The sequence below is a fragment of the Rhamphochromis longiceps genome, linkage group LG17 (genome assembly GCF_057381845.1).
Source record: "Rhamphochromis longiceps isolate RC_006_pf linkage group LG17, R_longiceps_female_GT1.1, whole genome shotgun sequence".
NCBI lineage: Eukaryota > Metazoa > Chordata > Actinopteri > Cichliformes > Cichlidae > Rhamphochromis > Rhamphochromis longiceps.
In genome coordinates, this window is record NC_140573.1 from 10,862,214 (window position 1) to 10,883,358 (window position 21,145).

Below are 21,145 nucleotides of genomic sequence, written 5' to 3' on the forward strand. Positions count from 1 at the left end.
AGATTCACTACTGTTCACCACTTGAGTAACAAAGTCTTAGCAATGGTCTGTAATCCTTTAAATGTCAGTGACTTTGATTCTTAAATGCTCTTGAATGACTTTAGATAGTGGTGTGATGTGTTGCATTTTCTGAGATTTTTTAAGCATATGCCAGAGGTTCTATTTGAGTGATTTCTTAATTCAATGGGCCTGGGTCATCTTTGTCCAATATTAAAATTTGTTTGGTGATCTGAAACATTACAGTGCAATAAATGTAGAAGGAAAAAAAACCATGAAGGGGGCAAATACTTTTCCACAACACTGCATCTAATTGATTATATCTGCACCTGATCTAATTTCTGTAACACAGTGCTCATCACTGTAGATAACATGCAGACATGTATTGGATTACAACTATAAAAAAAAACAGAAGAAGAAGAAGAAGAAAAGGACTTCAACGACTTGCAGGTTTGATATTTGAAATGCTTTACTGACTCAACTGACTTTGTTTTATTACAGGAGACAATTAGTCAGAATACAGCTGGAAGTTCTGCACTAAGTATAGTCTTAAGGATTGTTTGGACAGAGGTTTAACAAGCCACAGAAAGAATGTACAACATGGCACACAGCAGTAAATATAAGGCAGTCAACTTCTTTGACAGCAAAAAGAACGTCACAGAACAGATCATCAAGCTTACAGAGCAAAGTTATGCAACAGCTTGTCAAAATGTTCACTATTCTCTAAAGGCGATGCTTCTGAAGATAATGTAATAATATGGACTGAATCTGATATTCTCATGCTTAGATATGACATGTACTGTTTGCCAGTTTAAAAATATGAATTTACTGTAGCATTATTTTAAAGTGTTAAACCTGTTTGAACCCATCAAGGTGAACATTTCAGGACATTTTGACAAACAGTTACTAGGAAATTATTATAGGACTCCAGTCTGACATAGGGAATAACAACCTTTCAAAGTAAAACGGCTCATTTTCTGCAAAAAGACAAACTTTAAAAAAAAAAAAAAAAAAAAAAATAGCTGGTGACATTCAATGAGCAACAGATTTGGCCATAGATCAGGAGTATTGATGCAGTCCAGAGAGTAGTTTCATGGTACTAATATTACTTTCACCTTTTTTCCGAACACCTGTATGGATATCATACCCTCTTGTTATTTTTTTGGTTTCACTCCTTTTTCCTTCTCAAACTGAGCAATCTGGTTAAAAATATCCAACAGGTTTGCAGGGAGGTCCTTTTTGGCCCCCATGCTGCACTGCTCATTTTGATTTCCAGCACTTCCTTTTTTACTGTGTCCTTGATCTGGAATGGTACCTTCTTCCATTCGACTTTCCTTCTCTCTTTTCACCTGATCTGCTCCGTGAACTTCCAGCCTGCCTCTATTCTCTTCAAAGAGGTTCCTGGATGATGAGTCATTCCTGTTCTCTGGGTGTTTGGAAGTGGAATTTCCAGAATGCTCAGGTCGGTAACTAGATTTACGACCCGAATACTCCAACTCTCCTGACGAGCAGGATAATTTCCGCTTGGAATTTTCATCTAAACTACTTCTCCTTTTGGAGTCACTGCTTCTTCTGTCTTTCTTCCTGTCACCATCCCTACTTCTATTCCTCCTTTCTCTACTCCTGCTCCTAATCTTCTCTCTATCTGGGCTTCTGCTCAGGCTGCTCTTTGTTTTCTTCGTCCTGCTCTCCTCCCTGTCCCTTCCCTTTCTTTCTCTCTGTGAGGAGTCAGACTCTTCCTCTTCTGAAGCTGCTGACAGCGAGTACAGCTTGAAACTCTTTCTATCATCTGCATCCTTCCCTTCTACCTGCTCCTCGTCCCTCAATCCAAACCCCAGGCCTCCCACCTGGTTGAGAAAAGTAGCTGAGGTATTGGAAGGTGCGGGATACCACTCCACCTCGTCATCCTCCTCTTTCTCATTCCTATCTTTCTTACCCTCGTTGCTTCTCCTGCTCTCCTTTGAGGAGATCCTGCGATGGCGCTTGCTTCCACGCTCTGATTTCCTCCTTTTCTTTTTCTTCTTTTTAGACTGCCTGCGAGAGGACGATGATGATGTGGAGGAGGAGGATGTCCTTGAAGAAGTGGAGGATGAGGAGGAGGATGATCTCTTCCGTTTTTTCTTCATCCTGAAAAATAGAAGACATGTACTGATAATATTTTTCTGCTAAAACAGACAGGGTATTATGAGGCTGTCCTTAACAGAAGTGGCTTTTCTTTTAGCTTTAAGTAAATAAATCAATCGGTCAGCTTACCTCTTCTCCTCTTTTAAGATCTTACGTAATTTTTCAGCACTGCTCTGGCCACTCTTAGTTTTGACCTGTTCCTTAGCCAGTGCTTCCTCTCGCAGGCGAATCGATTTCTTTAGTCGCCGGGTGAGGCGAGGCAAGACGAGACATGACAATGGCAGGCAGCCAAAAGTCCACAGAAACATATTCAAAGACATACACGCCATGACCCAAAACCACACAAAAATCCCGAAACAACAATCGTTCATTCATTCATTCATTTATTCAGCCATTTGCATCAGAGCAAGTATGTATGGAGAGGGAAAGAAAAAAAATCAAGAGGTTTGTAGAGCATACATAACCGTCACAAACCAAACAGATCGCAGGAAGAGAAATGTGTGATGAGTTACAGATTTACCATAGAGAATGATGTGGTATGATCCCAGAGTGGGGGTAGATTTAAATTTTTTTTTAGATTGATGGAAGGACAGAGGTGCAAGCAGAGATGTGCAAAGAAACGGTATTAGTCCCAGAATTATGTGGAGAAGGTTTCAACATTACCGTATTTGAACCCGGGACACGGAACACAAGTATCCAGGAGAAGAGGAGTCATTGTTGCCATTGTGCAGATTATTCCCCCCCCCCACGAGGCAGGTGACAAGACCGCAGCAGTCAGAAGGTCAGAGGGCAGAGGGTCAGAGTCCAAGGGTTGCGAACACACACATACACACCAAAACAGTTCATCAGTATTACAAACCACAGTGCTCGGAGCAAAGTAGAAAAGCATTTTTTCTTTTTTAAATATAGCATTTTTTTGTTTTTTTTTTAAAGAAAACATTCCTACATGAATAATATGCACTTTAGAAATGTGCTCAAACTGGTTTCAACGCCATGGACAGCAGCTCATGTCTTTCTTCAGCACCCAGGCGTACCCACACACATTTACTGTTTATTGTTATACTCTTTGCTGTCTCACTCTCTCCTTCTGTGTGCGAATGTGTGTGTGAATGGGTGGATGACTTTGTATAGTGTAAAGTAGGGCTGGGCGATATGGCCTAAAATCCATATCGCGGTATAATTTGAAGCACGTGCGATAACGATATATATCGCGATATATTCTTTTCTTCTGTATACCGTATTTTCCACACTATAAGGCACACATAAAATCCTTTAATTTTCTCAAAAATCGAGAGTGTGCCTTATGTATGACCTACTGACCTCGAACCGATTTTGGCTGCAGAAATCTGTTAAAAAATGTTTTAGTACAACTTTGGTAAGCCGCACTGCTTGATGGATTGTCAAGAGCATTACGGCTACCGTAGTGAGGAGCTTTGCGGAGTAATCTGGGTCCAAAACTCCGTCCGCTTCAGGTCCCAAAGTCAAACGAACACAGAGTTAAAAACAGTCTAAACTCTTTCATCTTTAATAAAATCATCAGCGTTGCTGCTTTACCAGGTGTAACAATTAAGTTTAACATCCAGGCATCCATGAAAACAGAAGTTATTAAATTCAACGGAGTTAGAAGTTAACAGGAAGTTAGCTCGCTAGTTTCCACCTAAACATGACGTTCTGAAACTAATTCAAACGTACAGCTCTGCTACCACTTCCAACATAAATGAAGACAGAAAACTAAACAGCAGTGGTGTTTGCAGGGTTACTGAAGTTGGACTACCTGGTATATAATGTTGTGCTACCTGATTGCTAGCGACACAGCTATGTTAGCATAACATTAGCACAGTGAAGCTGGAGGATGAACGCCAACTTTTTTTTCCGCTCGATAAAAGTTAATGTGAGGGATTCTGGTGGTCAGGGACAAATGCAATCGCATAGCAGGATGCTATACACGGGCCAAACTTCAGTCAGAACAACTGAGATTATTCATCCACAATACGAGGTTAGTTATTAATATACTGCAACAACATGGGAATAGAACAGCTGCGAGAGAATTCAACATTAATGGATCAATGTTACGGAAGTGGAGGAAGCGCAGTTTTTGGCTTTCCCCATATTTCAAAAGTGCTTCATCTCTTTGCTATGACTGTCGCCGGGCATAATTTGCAGATGATAATGGTTGTAATGGCTGCAATGCTTTCGACCAAAACAGGCGCAGCTTGATGACGTCATCAACATGCGCTATCGCGATAGAGCGGTATAGTCAAAATCTCTATCGTTGGTCAAATTTATATCGTATTTTCTATCGTATATATCGTTTATATCGCCCACCCCTAGTGTAAAGCGCTTTGGGATCCTTAGGACCAAGTAAAGCGCTATACAAATACAGGCCATTTACCATTCTTTAGTCCCCCCCCACCCAAACAAAAAAAAAAAAACAAAAGTCACACAACATGCCTCACCCTCATTTTTATCCCTAAATTTAAGGTTATTTTTACCTTTACCATCAAAGTTCATTGTCTTGCTATGCAAATTAAATGACTTGCTATGATTGTCAACAAACTGACAAGTTAGTCTTTTATAATGAGCCATTTCACTATTAAACATTTTATAAGGCAATCTATTATAAATCACCTTTATTAATGCATTTCTTACCAAAGACTTACCTTAGCCCTTTCAGTGTTGTGGCATACTACACCTTACATACAAAAGGCTTAAGTTAAAACTGCTGATAATCAAGTTAATAACTAGTAAACCTTTTTAAATTCATGTCCTATATTAAAAGTTACAGAGGTCAACACTGAACGAGTGTCAAAGGCCTGCATGTATAAAATTAACACTGTCGTGGTACAGGAGGTGTTCCTTATTTATTGAGCTGCTAAAGTTGTGCAAATGTTTAGTGTTTAATTAACAAGCCTCAGATTAACCACGAAATCCACTGCTTCATGTAAGACAATCTTATGATAATCTGTCAACAACAGTCTTTTCACAGCAGCCATTCTAACACAAGGACACAGGGGGAGTAACAATGATTAGGGGAAATACCTGCATATAACACAGCCTTCATTAATATTACTACAAACACCCGTTTTTACCAACTACTTCAAATTGACCTGTCAAGTTTCCACTAATGCTGTAATATTCACAGTTCTTTCTTCAGTCTTTGAATGTAATACATTTTCATAAAGTTGATGGGAGTGAAAAGCACAGCCCAACCAATAGAGGATTTTCCAGACTAATATTTGGGGATTTAAAAATCTAATATATTGGACAGTTTTTTTGTTTTTTCAGTTACATAAAACAAACAGATTTCCCTCACATTTTTCTATGTAAAGTTATTTGTGTAAAAACAACCTCAGCAATTCTTTTGCTTCCAGTTTTCACTTCTTCTCTTCCCTTGTCAGTGCGGATATAGAGGTTTTTTCACCTATTGTTCAGGATATCATTTAATACTAGCAGCTACGTGCACTGCCACAGCAAACAGAAAGGGATGTGGCTGTCAGTGGCATTCCCAGCGTAGGACAAAGCAACCAATGCAGCAGGTATACCGAGGGCTTAAAACTGACTCTTTTTTTAACTGAATTCTACTGTGATCATGTGCGTAAACACTCCAAAAGGCCTCTTTTGAGCAAGGAAAAATTCTTACTGCTATCAGAAATATCTGGATCTGTAGCTGCTTAGTCCCCAGTGGTCACCGGTTAGCTGCTAACTTTAGTGTGCCTGTTTTCTCGTGGTCAGTACACAGAGCCACACATATTTGTTAAAAAAAACATGTTAAACATATGTAAGCAGAGCACACATAAATACAGTTCTGGGAACTTGTCAACTAATTTTACAAGAAACTAATCTGTCCTCATACCATCCCTTTCTCTGTGTTGTCAGAGCAACAAGCAGCTGCTCATTTTTTCCACCTTTTTTATTAATTTTTCTGAAGTCACACAGAAATAACACCATTTTAAAATTAAACTTTGATGGGACCATTATTTCTGTATCTGCTTTAATAGTTAAGCCTAAAATACACACACTGCATACCTGACAACTTTTTTGAACCCCTCAGGCACGCATGCATGTGTGTGTGTGTATGCATGTGTGTGTGTATGTTGTGTCCGCTCACCTGTATAGTGTCTGTGATCTTGTGCAGGGCTTCCTGTGCCTCAGGGTTTGAGCCATCTAAAGCTAGAGCTCTTCTGTACAATCCCTCAGCTGTTACTAGCTTTTCCTGTTCCTCAAGCCTGCAAGCACAAACAAACATCCTTTGAGTAAATGATAATGAGAGATGAGATGAGATGAGATGAGATAGCCTTGAGATGGTCTTTTGCCCACAACCAAGATGACAGACCTTGCCGACCATACATACAATACAAACATCACATTGGGGAGACAGGTCAGGCTAGGTAGCGAGGAAAAAAACATTGAAATGTGCAACACAAAAGGATAATACAGGAATGCACAGGTATCAACACACCATAACACAATAAACACAGACAAGCAACATGGGAAAGAGTTCCAGTGTGTACATCTGATCTGGGACCGCTACAATCTTTCGACTGCGCCTCCAGCTGACCCGATGTCCACATCATGGGGGAGGTAAGCGTTGGAGGTGGGGTTGGATCCGGGGTAGGGAGGGTGATGCGTCAGTGAGTGCTTATCAGTATCAGTATATGTATGTGTGCATGTCAATAGTTCAGCTGAGACAGTGTCCTTCGCCCTGCCAGGCTAAGTAAACAGTCTTCCAGTCAACCCAGGTGGCCTTGTAGGGAATGGGAAGGAACAGACTCAACACAGTCGTTATCAGGGAGTTGTGGGGTAGCCGGGTTATGATGGTAATTGAGAATTTCAAGCTGTTTTTTAACACTCCGACACTGGTCTCTCAATCTCCCGTTAATAGCTGCGAGCTTCTCCGTGATGTTATTAGCCGTCGATTCTGTGGTCTTGTCACTCTTTTTGCTCACATAGCAGATTCTGAGACCTCACGGCCGCAGCCAACTGATCCGAGGTGTAATCCAGCTCCGCCCAGAGATGTTGTTCTGAGTTGATTCTTTCCTGATGTAATCCAACATACATACGCTCGAAGGTGTTATTCTGAGCATTCACTGCAGTCGTAAGCGCCTCCAAGCTCTTAACCATGCTGCCTTCAGTGAGCCCTTTCTGAGAAGTCGCACCTGTCGTTCCAATCCCAGCGGGCAGCCTTGTGGAGGTTTGAACAGCCGGTTCCGCTCTCTTAATTCTCCAATAAGCCCGGGCCAAGCCAGCTCCGATCAGCAAGAACCCTGTTATCATGGTTCTGAATAGGTAGATATCTTCAGCGTCCTCGATCGACAGTCCCGCCAGGCACACGATCCTCTGCCACCCGTCCATCGTATATCCGGCAGGGAAAGTCCCTCCAGGGCACTCGGGTTCTCCCGAGCCTCTCGTTAAAGGGTGTCAATAGCATTCAGAGACCAGTTGATCAAATCCATAATTCTCTTTTAGGTTTTAGACACAGACTGTGAGAGAGTGTTCCAGGGAAAGTAATACAAAAAAGACACGAGACTAGACAAGGACATAAGAACTAGCAGGGAAGATAAGGGAGAGGAGAAAAAGTGCGTCCGCCTCCTCCGAGAGCCAAAGAAAAATAATACATGTTATTTACATGTTTCTCCCTTTTTCACGGGAACAAAGCAGCTGAGCTGATGCTCGCTCACCTGTTTCAGAATAGCCTGTGAACCTTTTTCTAACTTCGTCCTTCTATGCAGCTTCTATTCATAAACACTAGCAGTGCACCATAATCAGGCTGTGAAATGGTTAAACAGGGAAAAAGGAGCAGGCCAGAGAAAGCTTCGTTTCCTCCTTGGGAAAAATCAAAGTTGTTCTGTCTGTAGTTACCTTGCACATTGCTCTTCATACCTGGATTTAAAATCAATAGTATTTGCATACTGACATATCAGGCCCATTGTGCACTGTAACAAGAAAAAGGTGGTGGAGCTGGCAGCTTCTCATTAACATTCTTAAACTTCTCTCTGATCTGAGTCTTTCAACTAGTAGATCACGACTGAACTGTAAGCTCTCATTTCACATCTGCCTACTAAGTGAAGCAGTACTTACTGTTTTCCTCTCTCCACTAGTGTCTGACACAGATACTTCTTGGCGTTGCGGTGATCAGGACAGTTCTCCAGAGCTCGTTCAAAATCTGTTATTGCCTTCATGATGCTGCCTTTGTTAGCATACCTGTGTACAAAGTGAAAGAAGCACAAAAAAGACGATAAGATTGATCTCATTTGCAGGACTATGCCAGGTTTCGGTAACAAGTGTCATGTGTGTTTACCAGGTACTAAGCCAAAAGCAACTTTTCATTCCAAAGAGCTACGACAATAGTACAGGACCATGTGTGGTGTCTTAATTACTGTTCCTCATTCCATTCTGGTATGGGAAATGGTATGAGGAAACTTACCAAAGTCGTTTAAAATGTCTTGATGCATCCAATAAATAAACTATTGTAAACACTGTATATATTTCTTGTAATTTAAACCAGTTAGGTGTTTACAGGGTCATGAAAGACGAGGGAATATCTCAAACAAGGACAGAATTATACAAACAACAGTTCTCATCATTTGAACTGAAAGCAGACTCACAGAGCTCCACGTGCCACCAGTGCTTCTACATTACTAATGTCTATTTCCAAGGCTTTGTTGTATTCATTCATGGCTTCCACATGGCGACCATGTTTGAAGTGGTCCACCCCTGCACGAACACTTGAAAAACACACAAGCAAAATACAAGTCAGGTTTGTATTATTGTAAAGTCTAAGCCAGGGGGAATAAGTGGTCCAAAAACAAAATGATGCAACATCCCATCCATTTTCTGTGGTCAAAGTTGATAGCTAATACATTACCACTTTAAGGCCCAGGATGCAGACTGTTTCTTCCTGATTGCAGAAGCAAAATCCTCTGCTTGGAAAAGTTTACTGTGGCGAAAAGAACCACAGACACCACACTATTTAACAGCCTTGCTAGATGTCCAAACTTCCATTATTGCATGAATCTGCTTGCAAATTTGTATGAAATTAGGGGAATTACTGTGTAATCGCACCAACTAAAAGTTTACCTCTGCAGTCCACGCATCATTGACGGTGGGTGGGTATCACTAATTCCCACCTTTTCCAGCAAGTAGTCCACTACAGAGGGGTTGTGGTATCCATGACAACCTGTCAGTATACGCTCATATGTCTCACTGGAGTCAGTGGCTGCCTGAACACTACGACTAAGGAGAGAGCAGTCACTGCAACCACACGTTAATGCATTAATACATATTTATATCAGATTAAGCTTTTATATTAAAGCTCAGGCTACATATCAGCCCGCTCATTTGTGTAACAAAATACATCATATTCTTGAAAAAAAGCATGAATATAAAAAAGAAAAATTCAATCACCAAACTTTACATTTTACATGAGCAGTGACTGCGAATACAGATGGTCTGCTGCAGCTACAATCAACTGAAGCTTGATATGAAACACTAGTTCAAATGCTTGTGTGACATTTCTTAGTGCAATGCTATGCAACAGTATTCACTCGAACTAGCTAAGCAGGTTTGTTTTTCTTCTTTCAGCAATCCGTGTTGTGTTTCTTTACCTGTAATGAACAGGCAGCTCCTCCTTGGTAATGACACCAAGTTTGATGTGCTCCAAGCTCGGAGAAAGACAGGCCTGATGGAGCGACACTGTGATTTTCTCCTGGTAGCGATCAATATCTTTCACTCCAGCTACAGAATAAGAAAAGATCAGACCATCATTCTTTACATATCCCATTACAGTACTGCGAAGCAGCACTATGGAGTTCAAAAAGCAGCAAGCATTTCTATGATTATAACTGCACTGCAAACCTGAAAATTAAAATAGGATAAAAGACTAAAACTTTAAGATATAGGTTGTGTTGAGACACAAAAAAGCCTCAAATGGAAAAAGATACTATCATAGGCCAATTTTCCGTGGAATGAAGGTATTAGCTAGATTAATATACTTTATGCAGGTTTTGTCTGTCTGATAAATCTATTGTTATAAAATGTTTTAAAGGCTCCTGAAAAGAACTGCAGTATATGATTCTGGACCTCAGTGTTCTGGTTGTGTTAGACACAAACCTCTGATGAAGTCCCCAATCTGGTAGTACGCCAGGGGATCATCATGGCTGCCAGTGGAGGGAATTTCTCTGACATGACACAGAGCCTGAAGGGTGAAGAAAGATGTGCCTTTATGAAACAATAGTAAAATGCAAGGTGGATGGCCGATTTAGTTCAGGTGGACAGAACAGCAAATTTAATTACACAACATTTGCACCATTTACAGTCTGACAACAGAAACTCTCCAAGAAGCTTTCTGTTGAGGAATTTTTTCACTTGTAATACCTCAGTTGAGGTGGCTTGATGACAAATATGCAGGTGTTTTTTTTTTACAACAGACATGAAGATGAAAAGCAGAACTCTTTTGGAACTGCCACTCCTGTACGTCCCGTAAAGCACAAGACTAAATGACAATTACAGCACAGATATCATCACATTGACTCATAACATGAATTTTAAGCATGACTGTATTCTTATGTAAACTCCACGCAAAGAAAGAACTGGCAGTCACTCGGGTATTCCCAGAGCTACACAGCCGGTTTTTCATCAACAACTAGCCAACAGTCCCAAATTTTCAGCTTCTACAGTGATGATTTATGACATAACTCAATGACATTCAAAAGGAACTGAACTGAACTTGTTGACCTACCGACAACTCTAAGTCCTCAATGTCTCTTTTCAGACCTCCTGCTGTGCAAAACAGAGTGAGAAAGAAGCCGTATTCTCTAATGTTGTTGATCCTCCCCACCACAATGTCTCCTCTTTCCAAATCCCGGTAAATCATGGATCGCCTCTCCTCATACGACACCTCCATGAATACCTCCATCGGTGGCATGACTGCATAGGGCTCTGAAAGAGTGAAGACAGATCTGATGCAGTGTGTCACAAAATACAGACACTTTTCTCAACATCAGATAGGGCCTATGTGCAAGTCATACTCATCTTCATTTACACGCACAAGAATGAACAACACACACCTACAGCCTCCTCCTCCTCGTGCTCCTCTCCTCGAAGACCAGCGGTTCTCCATACTGGACTGAACAGGATGTCAGCCTTCCTGGCAATGAACTGCTCCACAAGTGGGTTGCTCTGCTCTTCACACCTACTGCACAGAACAACAACAAAAGAAAGATCAGTAAGATCAGCTGGACTGAATTCACCTATGACAAACTAATTCTTGTATAATGGTGCAAAGGAAAATGAAGTAATGCAACAGAAAAAGGTTGAATTAATACACACTCCTGCTCTTTGTTCACAGACCTTCATTGAGAGTTATTGTATTACACTACTGATTTTTATTCTACAATGACAGCTGCAGTAGCTAGTCAAAAACCGATGCGTACTTTTTGCACCTCTTTTCATACAATGGTATTTTAGTTTAACTACACCATTCACAAATGATTGGGGGGAAAAACATGTGTGGAAACAACATATGCTTACGTGGACAAAAGTAGTGCGCCACTGACACATTACACCTACAGGTGTTGCTCGGCCATGGAAACCCATGCCATGAAGCTCATGGTGTGCCTTTCATGTACTGATGTTAATGTCAGAGACTTGGAACCCTGCAGTAATCAGGTCAGCAGAGTGTTGGGGATTTTTTTTTTTTGACACAGTGTGCCTCAGCAATTGATGAGCAGCTGATCACAGAATACTCAGGAGCAGTGTGGGGCTCACAGCTCATCCAGTAAAGTCCCTGTGCCCCCTAAGCTGAATTATACTGATATACTTCAACTATAAGTTTTAGTAAGTCATACAATTTGTTATTAACAAACTTCCACAAAGTTCCACATCGCTGGTAAGTGTTACTGCACTGCATGCCCAGTTTAATTAATGGTTTCACATGAATTTAGTTCTTCTGCATCAATCACTGCACCCAGCACAACTGCAAACAGAGTGGAGGGGCTGCTGCAGGTCAGACTTTCTTGATTTGAAATGTAAAAGAGGTCATTCATCACTTTGTGCAGCTACATTTATAGCACGTATTTTTGCAATTTTATATCTGTGGCTGCATTTCTTTATTAGTGTACATTGCATGTATAGTTCTAAATATTGATAGTGTGTTTTTTATTGCAATTGCAAAGTGACTTGACTCGATGGCTGCCTGTCAAAGTTTGTTGCCTGTCTAGTTCATATGGTCTGCTTCCTACCTAACCTGGGAGTGAAGACATTTTATAAACTGATTTGCTGCAGGAGTGGCATGGTCTTGCAGTACCCCACATGTGTTCAGTGAGCTCCCTATAATGACTCATTCTTTCACAAATGTCTGTAAAGTCAGACTGCATGTCTAGGTGCTTGATTTTAGACATCTCTGGCAATGGAACTGAAAATACCTAAATTCAAAAGCTGTTAGGTGTGGTGAAGTCCTTTTCTGCACATTTCTTGTGCAATTTAATTATAAGTCATTTTAAATCCAGAGAATTTTCGAGCAAAAGTTGCAAATTCCTCATTAGCGTCACCATTTCTAGGCAGATGTCAGCTTATGAACTGAAAATCTGCTGGACGAGCAATAGGAGATTTAAACAGTAAAATTATACTGGCGATAAGACTGTGATATTCACTCATCTTTGTTTTCAGAGCGTTTAATTCACAACCTATATGCAATATCATCTTTGTCTAACACTTTAAGAGAAAATAATGATGCGCTAGCATTTTGCCTGTACTTATGACTTTTGGCATTCTGCAGCAGCCTGCCGTGGTACTCATAAACTCAGACATACCTCTCATACGTGGCTTTGCAGAGGTCAGACACCACCGCTTGGAAGTCTGGATTTTCCGTTTGTTCACATTTCAGCGTATTGAACAGGGATTGTCCATGATACGTCAGACATTGCCTCAACAAGTCTCTGTCCATTCTCTGCTTTTACGGGACTGAACTCACATTATTGTACGAGTCAAAAAATACCGAAGCGGCCGAGCACTCTTTTAGCGATGCCCATGCCAGCACAATTTAGAGCTTACCTTGAGGTTGAGACAGTACTGCAATTTTTTCCAAGATTAAAAAACGCTTAATTATTTGCAAAAAAGACTGAGAAGTCCACTTTAATGTATGTAAGTTAGATAACAACCAATCTCTGTTGTTTAGCTAGCTATCAAACCCACCAGCAAAAAGCCGCACTAACACTGTTTCCGCAGTTTGTTTGTCTTCATAAAAAGCCCCAATATTGCGGCACTGCACATACACGGACTAGGTGTTCATGCAACACAAGGAAAATTGTTGTTTTAGCTATTCAAAGTTTAGCTAATGCTGAAAAAAATTCACTAGTAAGCCAGGAGTCATGGACAAATGAGCATGCGCCGTGTGTGTCACACTGAAACAGTCGGGAGAAACAAGAACCACATGGGAACGATGGCGATAACTGCTATTTAGTTCGTGTTTATATTTACCGCTTAACGCAAATTTTATTTTGCCCCTATTTGTAATAGTCTTTGAACATTCAGCTTTCTTTTTTATGGATATTTTGATTTCTTATGCAGAATAATTCATTTGACCCCTGATTTAATGTGAGCCTTGTGTACTTCAAGCAAGAAAAGGTTGATTTTATTGCCCAATCCATTTTTTTTTTAATTTCACTAACTTCTAAAGAGTTTGGTGTATACAGGGTTTTCAAAATAAATAAAGTAACTATACCCAGCATGGAAAAATTTCTGTGTTCCCCAATGACATATATAGGAACAGAGGTGTCTTAGCTGTGAATTGCTGAACAGAATGTTGGAGAATAAGAGGACCCCTGAGGAATGAAAGACTTTCAGAAATCCCTGTCTGTGAGCACAGTTCCCCATGTCTGTGAATGTATGTTAAATGTCTACCATGTGCAAAACAATAGAACAGGTTAACATTATCCAGAAATGCTGTTGCATTCTATGCATTCTCTGTTGCATTCAAAGGTCATTTAAAATGGACTAATGTAAAATTGAAAACTGACCTGTACTCAGTGACTGGTAAACTGATCCTGGATCCAGTAAAACAGCCACAGACCATCACACTCTCTCCTCTATGTTTGACAGTTGATGCCACACATTGTAGAATCATCCTTTCGCCTGCTTGGCGGAGTACAGAGATCCAGCGCGATGAACCAAAAATTTCAAATTTTGATTCATCAATAATAATACCTTTTTCCAGCCTTCAGTAGTCCAGTGGCGGTGTTTCATGGCCATTGTCTTATTGTGACATCTTAGCAATGGCTTTTTTGCTGCAACTCGCCCTATCAAACCTGCAGCTCAAAGTCTTCACTCTCTTCACAGTTGAAACTGAGACTTGCTTACTACAACCACTATTAAGCTGTGCCTGAAGCTGTTGTCCTGTGAGCAGCCTATCATGCAAGCTGTTACCTCTCAGAAAATTGTCCTCGAATCAGTTGCGGCTTTGGGTCTTCCAGACCTCTTCCTGTCAGAGTTTTCCCCAGTTTCGGAGTGCCTTTTGATGGTGAAGGAAACTGTAGTCACTGACACCCTGAGTTTCTTTGAAATTTCTCTGTAGGAAAGACCTACATTTTTAAGTGTCATGATAGTCTGTCTCTCTTCCATTATTAACTGCCCTTTTCCCACCATTTTTGTAGCGACACACTACTTTGTGCAGTACAGTACTATTCAACCTTCATTGCTGCATAAAACCTTGAAATTGTTAGCCCATTTTGTTTTACCTGTAAAAGGTCTTTTTGTATAATTTTAAAATGTACATTATTTTTCAGTTTTGGGTAACCTAACATTTTTTTAATCTCTGGCAGTTAACTACTTAAACTTGTACCATTTCAAGCTATTCATTGGACTTGGATTACTTAAATTGCAATAAATAACTGGAAAGATTAGGGTGTTCTAAAACTTTTGACCAGTATATATTGTGGCGGACCACCAGGTGACTCCACTCACAGATTTGGGCGCTTTTTGGATGTGGAGTTCTGGTGAATCCAGTAATAAAGTTGGAGTGAGACACTGAGACCTCTCCTGTCGTCTTTACGTGCCTCCACATTGGAAAAGCATACCAGCTCTCATTTTCACACCTTAGTCAGGACATTGAATGGGCATAATGCTTTCCCTAGCCCCTTACAATAACATTAACCATCAGAAATTATTGCCTAACCTTCATACTTACCTTAAACCTATATAACCTTGTAACCCTAAAACAGACACACACACACACACACACACACACACACACACACAGTAAAAATTATTCTGAGGAGGAAGTCCAACACATAATGAAAAACCTGTTTGCCTACCTCATGAAGTTTTAGTTACTACATGCAATGTAAGTCACTTTATGTACACGAGCTATTTATATTTCTTAAAAGGAAAAAAACCCGTCAGCTAAGTGTATTAAAAAATGTGCAGTGGACAACAAGAACAATTCTAATCTACAGTTAACAATTTATATTTGTTGTTTTGTGTTATTAATTGTCTCTTTATTAAAATCAAATGAAATGCTTTGCTTATGACTCATAAACACTAAGTGATGTACTCCTACAGAGTGCTTCCATTCATAGCCTACAATGAGAATGAGAATTTTACTTAATAAGATCACGAAGACACTACAAATCAGACACTACCAGATACGACAAACTAAGTTAAACTTGTAGAGATTGTAGTGACATTAACTGTTGAAACTGGACTGTCACCCTGTGATGCTGCAAGGCCCATAGTGTAAGTGTGTGATAATATTAATAAATAATTAAAAAGTAAAAATGAATTTGTCCTACATTACACAGATATGTATTTTCCCGTGCACATACCTATTTTTTTCAGTTTCTATGAACGTTGTCTCTGTCACAAATCCTTAAACATTCCTTTGAATAGTGGAGGGAGGAGCATTTCATGATCTAAGTACAATGCACAATCAGACATAAAAACAGTCTGTGCTGAGAGCAGTGAGAAGTAACTACAACCATCATGGAAAGAAAAATTATTTGCTGGATAATACTGCTTGGACATTTTCATGCAGCACAGAGTAAGTAGTTATTACAAGTCATATCTGTATCATTGTTTGTGGGATAGTAAGAACTAAATTATATTTATTTTAAAGTAAATAAATGTTCCAGGATAACTGCATGCTTTCAGTGCATCCTCAAAAAATAATTAATATTCTCATAAAAACAAAATGTCAACTGTCCAGACGACTTCCATATTTATTCCATATTTCCACAAATAAGCTCAAACCTGGACTGAATTGTTGTTTAGCTGTTAGCCATTTCAAAGTACTGAGTAACGACAGGGTAAGTACATGCACTAGAGCTAGAAGAAAGTATCATACCCAATGCACATTCAGGTTACATGTATAAAATAATACAGTACCTTAGTAAATTGGGTCGGAGATGGATGGATCAACAGCTCTAGATTGCATTCTGGATAATACATTTTGGACAATATCCATGGAGACGAAAGGGAAGTGCAAAGAAAACCAAAAGATTCCATATAAATGAAATGGTAAAAAGACTGATCAGCATTGTTTAATATGACTGGTAGACAATTTCTTGTGGCATTTATACATTAAAATAAAATAAAGGAAGTAGTTAAAATTATACATGGAGCAAACATATCAAATTATAATATAGAGGGTATTATTAACCCTTTCACGCATAGTGGTCACTACCGTGAACAGCTATTCAAAGACTGTTTCCTTGTATTTGTGTTAGTGTTGAATGTATACTTGCACATAAACTACTACATTGGACACTCATGTGTCACTCTATACCCTGCCACCCACTGGTCTTTCAACGTTATTTTCATTGCAATTATTGTTATTTAACCCTGTCATGGATGAATTATGACAACCTCCAGTAGCGGTTTTTGATAATGGGCGGTTGCCCAGGGCGGTATCGTGGTGGGGGCGGCATCACGGGCATCTCCACCAAAAGAGTTGCTCGTACTCCTGCTGCCCCAACATCAGCCAGCGCATTTTGGAGATGGCATAGGCACCGATCGGTTTCCTGCCGTCCATTTGCTGGGAGTAAGGGTGCTCTCTGTCTGCGAGGTGCGCCTGCTGCTTGCAGCACAGGAAGGAGAGGGCGGGTTGGCAGGGGATTTACTGGCTGGCTGGAGCAGCATCTGATAACCAACTCACAAAATAAAACAAAATAAAAACAAACCAACAAACACGAAAACACCAGACATTATGATACAGACTTATAATTTGCACCGATGTTTTTTCGAAATTCTTTAAAGTGAGCGCGAGAGCCCTCGGTGTGCCTGCTTGCTGCTGTGCTGAAGTCAAAGTAAACTTTATTGTCATCTCCGCTATAAACAGTACAGTATAAAGAGAGACGAGACGACGAGGCTCCAGTTATAACAGCGTGAGTAAATGTCACACAGTGGAAATTTGTGTTTTTATGTTTTATCAACCTGTGTATTGGTACATAGTGTTGATTTTATTTGCATGATTTGATTGTGATATTTATATTGCATGTTTGTTTATTGATATTTATATTGCATGGTTTTATCCTCATATTTATATTATGTATTTTAGTGTTGTTGCACAAAATTCTTCTAATCCACTGTGGACTGTAGGCACCTGTGAGGTGGGGGCGTTCCCCGAGGTGGCCTATCAGCCGCCAGGCTGACCTGTTAAAGGGGATAGTGAGCGCAGAGACAAAGGAGCCAGCTGATGTGAGATCTAAGCAGGAGAAAATTCAGCTCATTGTTAAGGCGGCGATTAACCACTTGGGGTTAGTAGGACTGACATGGGAAGACGTGAGGGACAACCTCAATTTTCAGTCAAGTCAGGAAACGTGATGTTCTTTTGTGTACTCATGGTACTTATTCTTCAATGGAATGCAAGGAGTCTGTTGGTCAATGGCCAAGAGTTGAAGCATTTCGTCAAACTACTTGGTGTCAAACTGGATGTCATTTGTGTACAGGAATCTTGGCTTAAGTCTTCTTTGGATTTTGTGTTGTATGGGTACAAAATAATAAGAAATGACAGGGACCGTGGTGGAGGGGGAGGGTGTGCAACGTTTGTCAAACAAGACATTCTATATAGACTCCTGGGTAAAGGCGATGATTTGGAGTATATTGCTGTTGAGGTTTGGGACAGGGATGAACCTGTTGTTATTGTGAATTTCTACAATCCTTGTGCCAGACTGGAGCTGCCGCGTCTTCGTTCAATTGAAGGCAGTGACTGTCGTAGAGTTATTTGGTGTGGGGATTTTAATGCCCATAGCAGAGTGTGGGGTGGCACACACACAGATAAAAATGGTAAGGTAATTGAGGAATTGATGGATACATGCAATTTGGTGTGCCTGAATGATGGTAGGGGGACCAGATGTAATGTTGTTAATGGAACAGAGTCCGTTTTGGATTTAACTCTAGTCTCAACTGTCCTTGCAGGCATAAGTCAGTGGACCATCAGAACAGACACTACTATCGGCAGTGACCATTATCCTGTTTTCTGTGATGTTGGAGGGAAGATACAGGTATCTCTAAGAGAGGTGCATAAGAAGTGGAGTTTTCATAGGGCTGACTGGACGAAATTCCAAAAATTATGTGAGGAATCGATTGACAAGGTTGATGAGTCTGGTAGCGTTGATCATATGAATAATCAGTTTGTTGACGTACTTGTGGTAGCTGCCAAGGCCTCAATCCCGACCAGTACAGGCAATGTAAATAGGACTTTGGTGCCGTGGTGGACAGAGGGCTGTCGAATTGCTGTAAAGGAAAGAAACAAGGCGTTTAAATTTCTCCAAAGAACCCTTAATGTACAAGCTCTGTTTGCGTACAGAAAAGCAGTGGCAGTGGTCAGGAGAACAGTGAGACAAGCAAAGCGGAGCAGTTGGAGGTTGTTCTGTTCTAAAATAGGGAGAACCACTCCAGTGGGGGAGGTCTGGGGCATGGTCAGAAGAATGGGAGGTGATCGGCGGGAATGGGATTACCCAGCCATGACAACAGAACTTTGTCACGGCTCAGGAAAAAGTGGAGGTTATGGTGAAAACTTTTGCTAAGATTCATAGCTCTGATAACATATCCGTGTTGGGAAAAGACAGCATGTGCCAAACTAAAACACAGTATTCAGAGGCTCTAGTAAGAAAGGCGCACATGGGTAGTAGTTTGGATGTGGTGTTTTCTCGGGAGGAACTGGTGAGAGCACTTCAAAAAACAAAGCCCACAGCCCCGGGAAAGGATCAAATTTGTTATTTGATGTTGAAGAACCTTGGTACGAAAGCGCTTACTAAACTGCTGTGTTTGGTTAACACAGTTTGGATTAAGGGTGAGCTCCCAAGTACTTGGAAGGAGGCTGTTATTGTGCCAATAAGAAAACCCGGGAAGGATCCATCTAAACCAGATAGCTACAGACCGATTGCTCTTACGTCAAATGTGTGCAAGTTAATGGAACGTATGATAATGGCAAGACTGTCTTTTGAGCTGGAAAGAAAAGGGGCTTTAGCCGATTACCAAAGTGGTTTCAGGACAGCTCGGAACACAACTGATGCTATTGTTAGACTTGAGAATGTTGTTAGGAAAGCGCAGGCCAATAAAGAGTCTGTTTTGGCAGTGTTTTTTGACATAGAAAAGGCATATGATATGTTGTGGAGGGATGGGCTTTTAATCAAGTTGCATAAGTTGGGTATTGGTGGCAGGACATTCAATTGGGTCCAAGACTTTTTATCTGGTAGGAAGATCCAAGTGCGAATTGGGTCTACAATTTCTAGTCAGTGCATGGTTGAGAATGGAACGCCACAGGGCAGTGCAATTAGTCCTCTGCTTTTTGTTATAATGATCAATGATGTTTTTTCTGGTGTTCCTGAGGGAATTGGGAGGTCTTTGTTCGCTGATGATGGTGTGTTATGGAAAAAAGGAAGAAATATTGAGCACCTAGTGGGCAAGGTTCAGGAGGCTGTAAATATGGTGGTTGAGTGGGGATTTGACTGGGGATTCAGGTTTTCCGTGGAAAAAACAAAAATGATGTTCTTTACCAAAAGAAAAGTGAGTGAGACTTTGACATTGAAACTGTATGACAAGGTGATTGGGAAAGTGAGCTCTTTTAAGTACTTAGGTGTTGTGTTTGATTCGAGACTGACATGGCCTGAGCATATTGACCGGATTGAAACCAAATGCAAAAAAGTTATTAATGTTATGAGGTGTGTAGCTGGGAGGGGTTGGGGAGCGAGCTCTTCTGCTTTGAAAGGACTTTACCAGGCGTTAATTAGGTCGGTCTTTGATTATGGGTGTGTGGCATATGGTTCAGCAGCTCCTTCTGTGTTGAGACGTTTGGATGTTCTGCAATCGAAAGCCCTTAGAGTGTGCTGTGGAGCTTTTAAAACATCTTCAGTCAGTTCCCTACAGGTGGAGATGGGAGAAATGCCCCTAGATCTTAGGAGGAAGCAAGTGTCGGTGAATTACTGGGTTCATCTTGGTGGTCATGGTGACGCACATCCCACAAAGGAGGTGCTTTTGGAATGCTGGGAGTATGGAAGAAGTCAGAAGGATCATTTTGGAAAGGTGGGGAATCAGTGGTCTGAGGAGTGTCAGGTGTATGGACTTAAAACATGTCCTGCAGTGGTGTTCTCTGTGGTTCCCCCATGGTTATTGGAGACCCCTCCTGTGGACTGGTACTTGCTGGATCTGAAGAGGAAATTGAAAGGCAGAGTCGATCTTGTTTCAGCATTTCGTTTTCACAGCTTGACTGACTACCCTGAGTGTGTTCATGTGTTCACGGATGGTGCTAAAAGTCCAGTTACTGGAAGTACAGGGTTTGGAATAGCAGTTCCGTCAAAAAATATTGGAATAAACAGACGCACTTTGGATGGACTGGCAGTGTACACGGTTGAAATGGTAGCAATTTTGGTGGCATTGAAGTGGGTAGAGTGTTCAAAAATCAGGCAGGTGGTAGTATGTTCTGACTCGGCAGCTGTTCTTTCAAGTCTACAATCATTTTGTTCGAAGACAAGGCAGGGCATGCTGTGCACTATTCTGGAGACTATAAGCAGGATAAGGTGTTGTGGTGGCA

At 40.8% G+C, this 21,145-nt stretch overlaps 1 protein-coding gene across 2 annotated transcripts; it reads right to left on the bottom strand.

The window, feature by feature from the left end:
- Positions 1-448: 448 nt before the first annotated feature.
- On the bottom strand, positions 449-13,509 carry ttc14 (tetratricopeptide repeat domain 14). 2 transcript variants are annotated; one of them, XM_085386579.1, is made up of 12 exons: positions 13,312-13,509; positions 11,187-11,314; positions 10,859-11,058; positions 10,231-10,315; positions 9,726-9,855; positions 9,199-9,354; positions 8,987-9,058; positions 8,727-8,846; positions 8,200-8,322; positions 6,230-6,347; positions 2,251-2,357; positions 449-2,124 (listed from the first exon to the last, which is right to left on the bottom strand). In XM_085386579.1, the coding sequence occupies exons 3-12, from the start codon at positions 11,042-11,044 to the stop codon at positions 1,152-1,154; spliced, it is 2,070 nt and encodes a 689-aa protein (XP_085242705.1). In that variant the 5' UTR covers positions 11,045-11,058; positions 11,187-11,314; positions 13,312-13,509; the 3' UTR covers positions 449-1,151. The 2 variants fall into 2 exon arrangements, with proteins under 2 accessions (XP_085242705.1, XP_085242704.1); XM_085386578.1 differs by having other exon boundaries at positions 12,930-13,509.
- Between the last annotated feature and the right edge of the window lie 7,636 nt (positions 13,510-21,145).

What these genes read in the sequence shown, in the direction of transcription:
- ttc14 (XM_085386578.1), bottom strand. Translation starts at nt 13,063, where the DNA reads ATGGACAGAGACTTGTTGAGGCAATGTCTGACGTATCATGGACAATCC. An exon ending in GATTGGGGACTTCATCAGAG is followed by an intron (nt 9,856 to 10,230) that starts GTTTGTGTCTAA and finishes CTTATTCTGTAG; the next exon opens with CTGGAGTGAAAGATATTGAT. An exon ending in AGATCACAGACACTATACAG is followed by an intron (nt 2,358 to 6,229) that starts GTGAGCGGACAC and finishes CGGCGACTAAAG; the next exon opens with AAATCGATTCGCCTGCGAGA.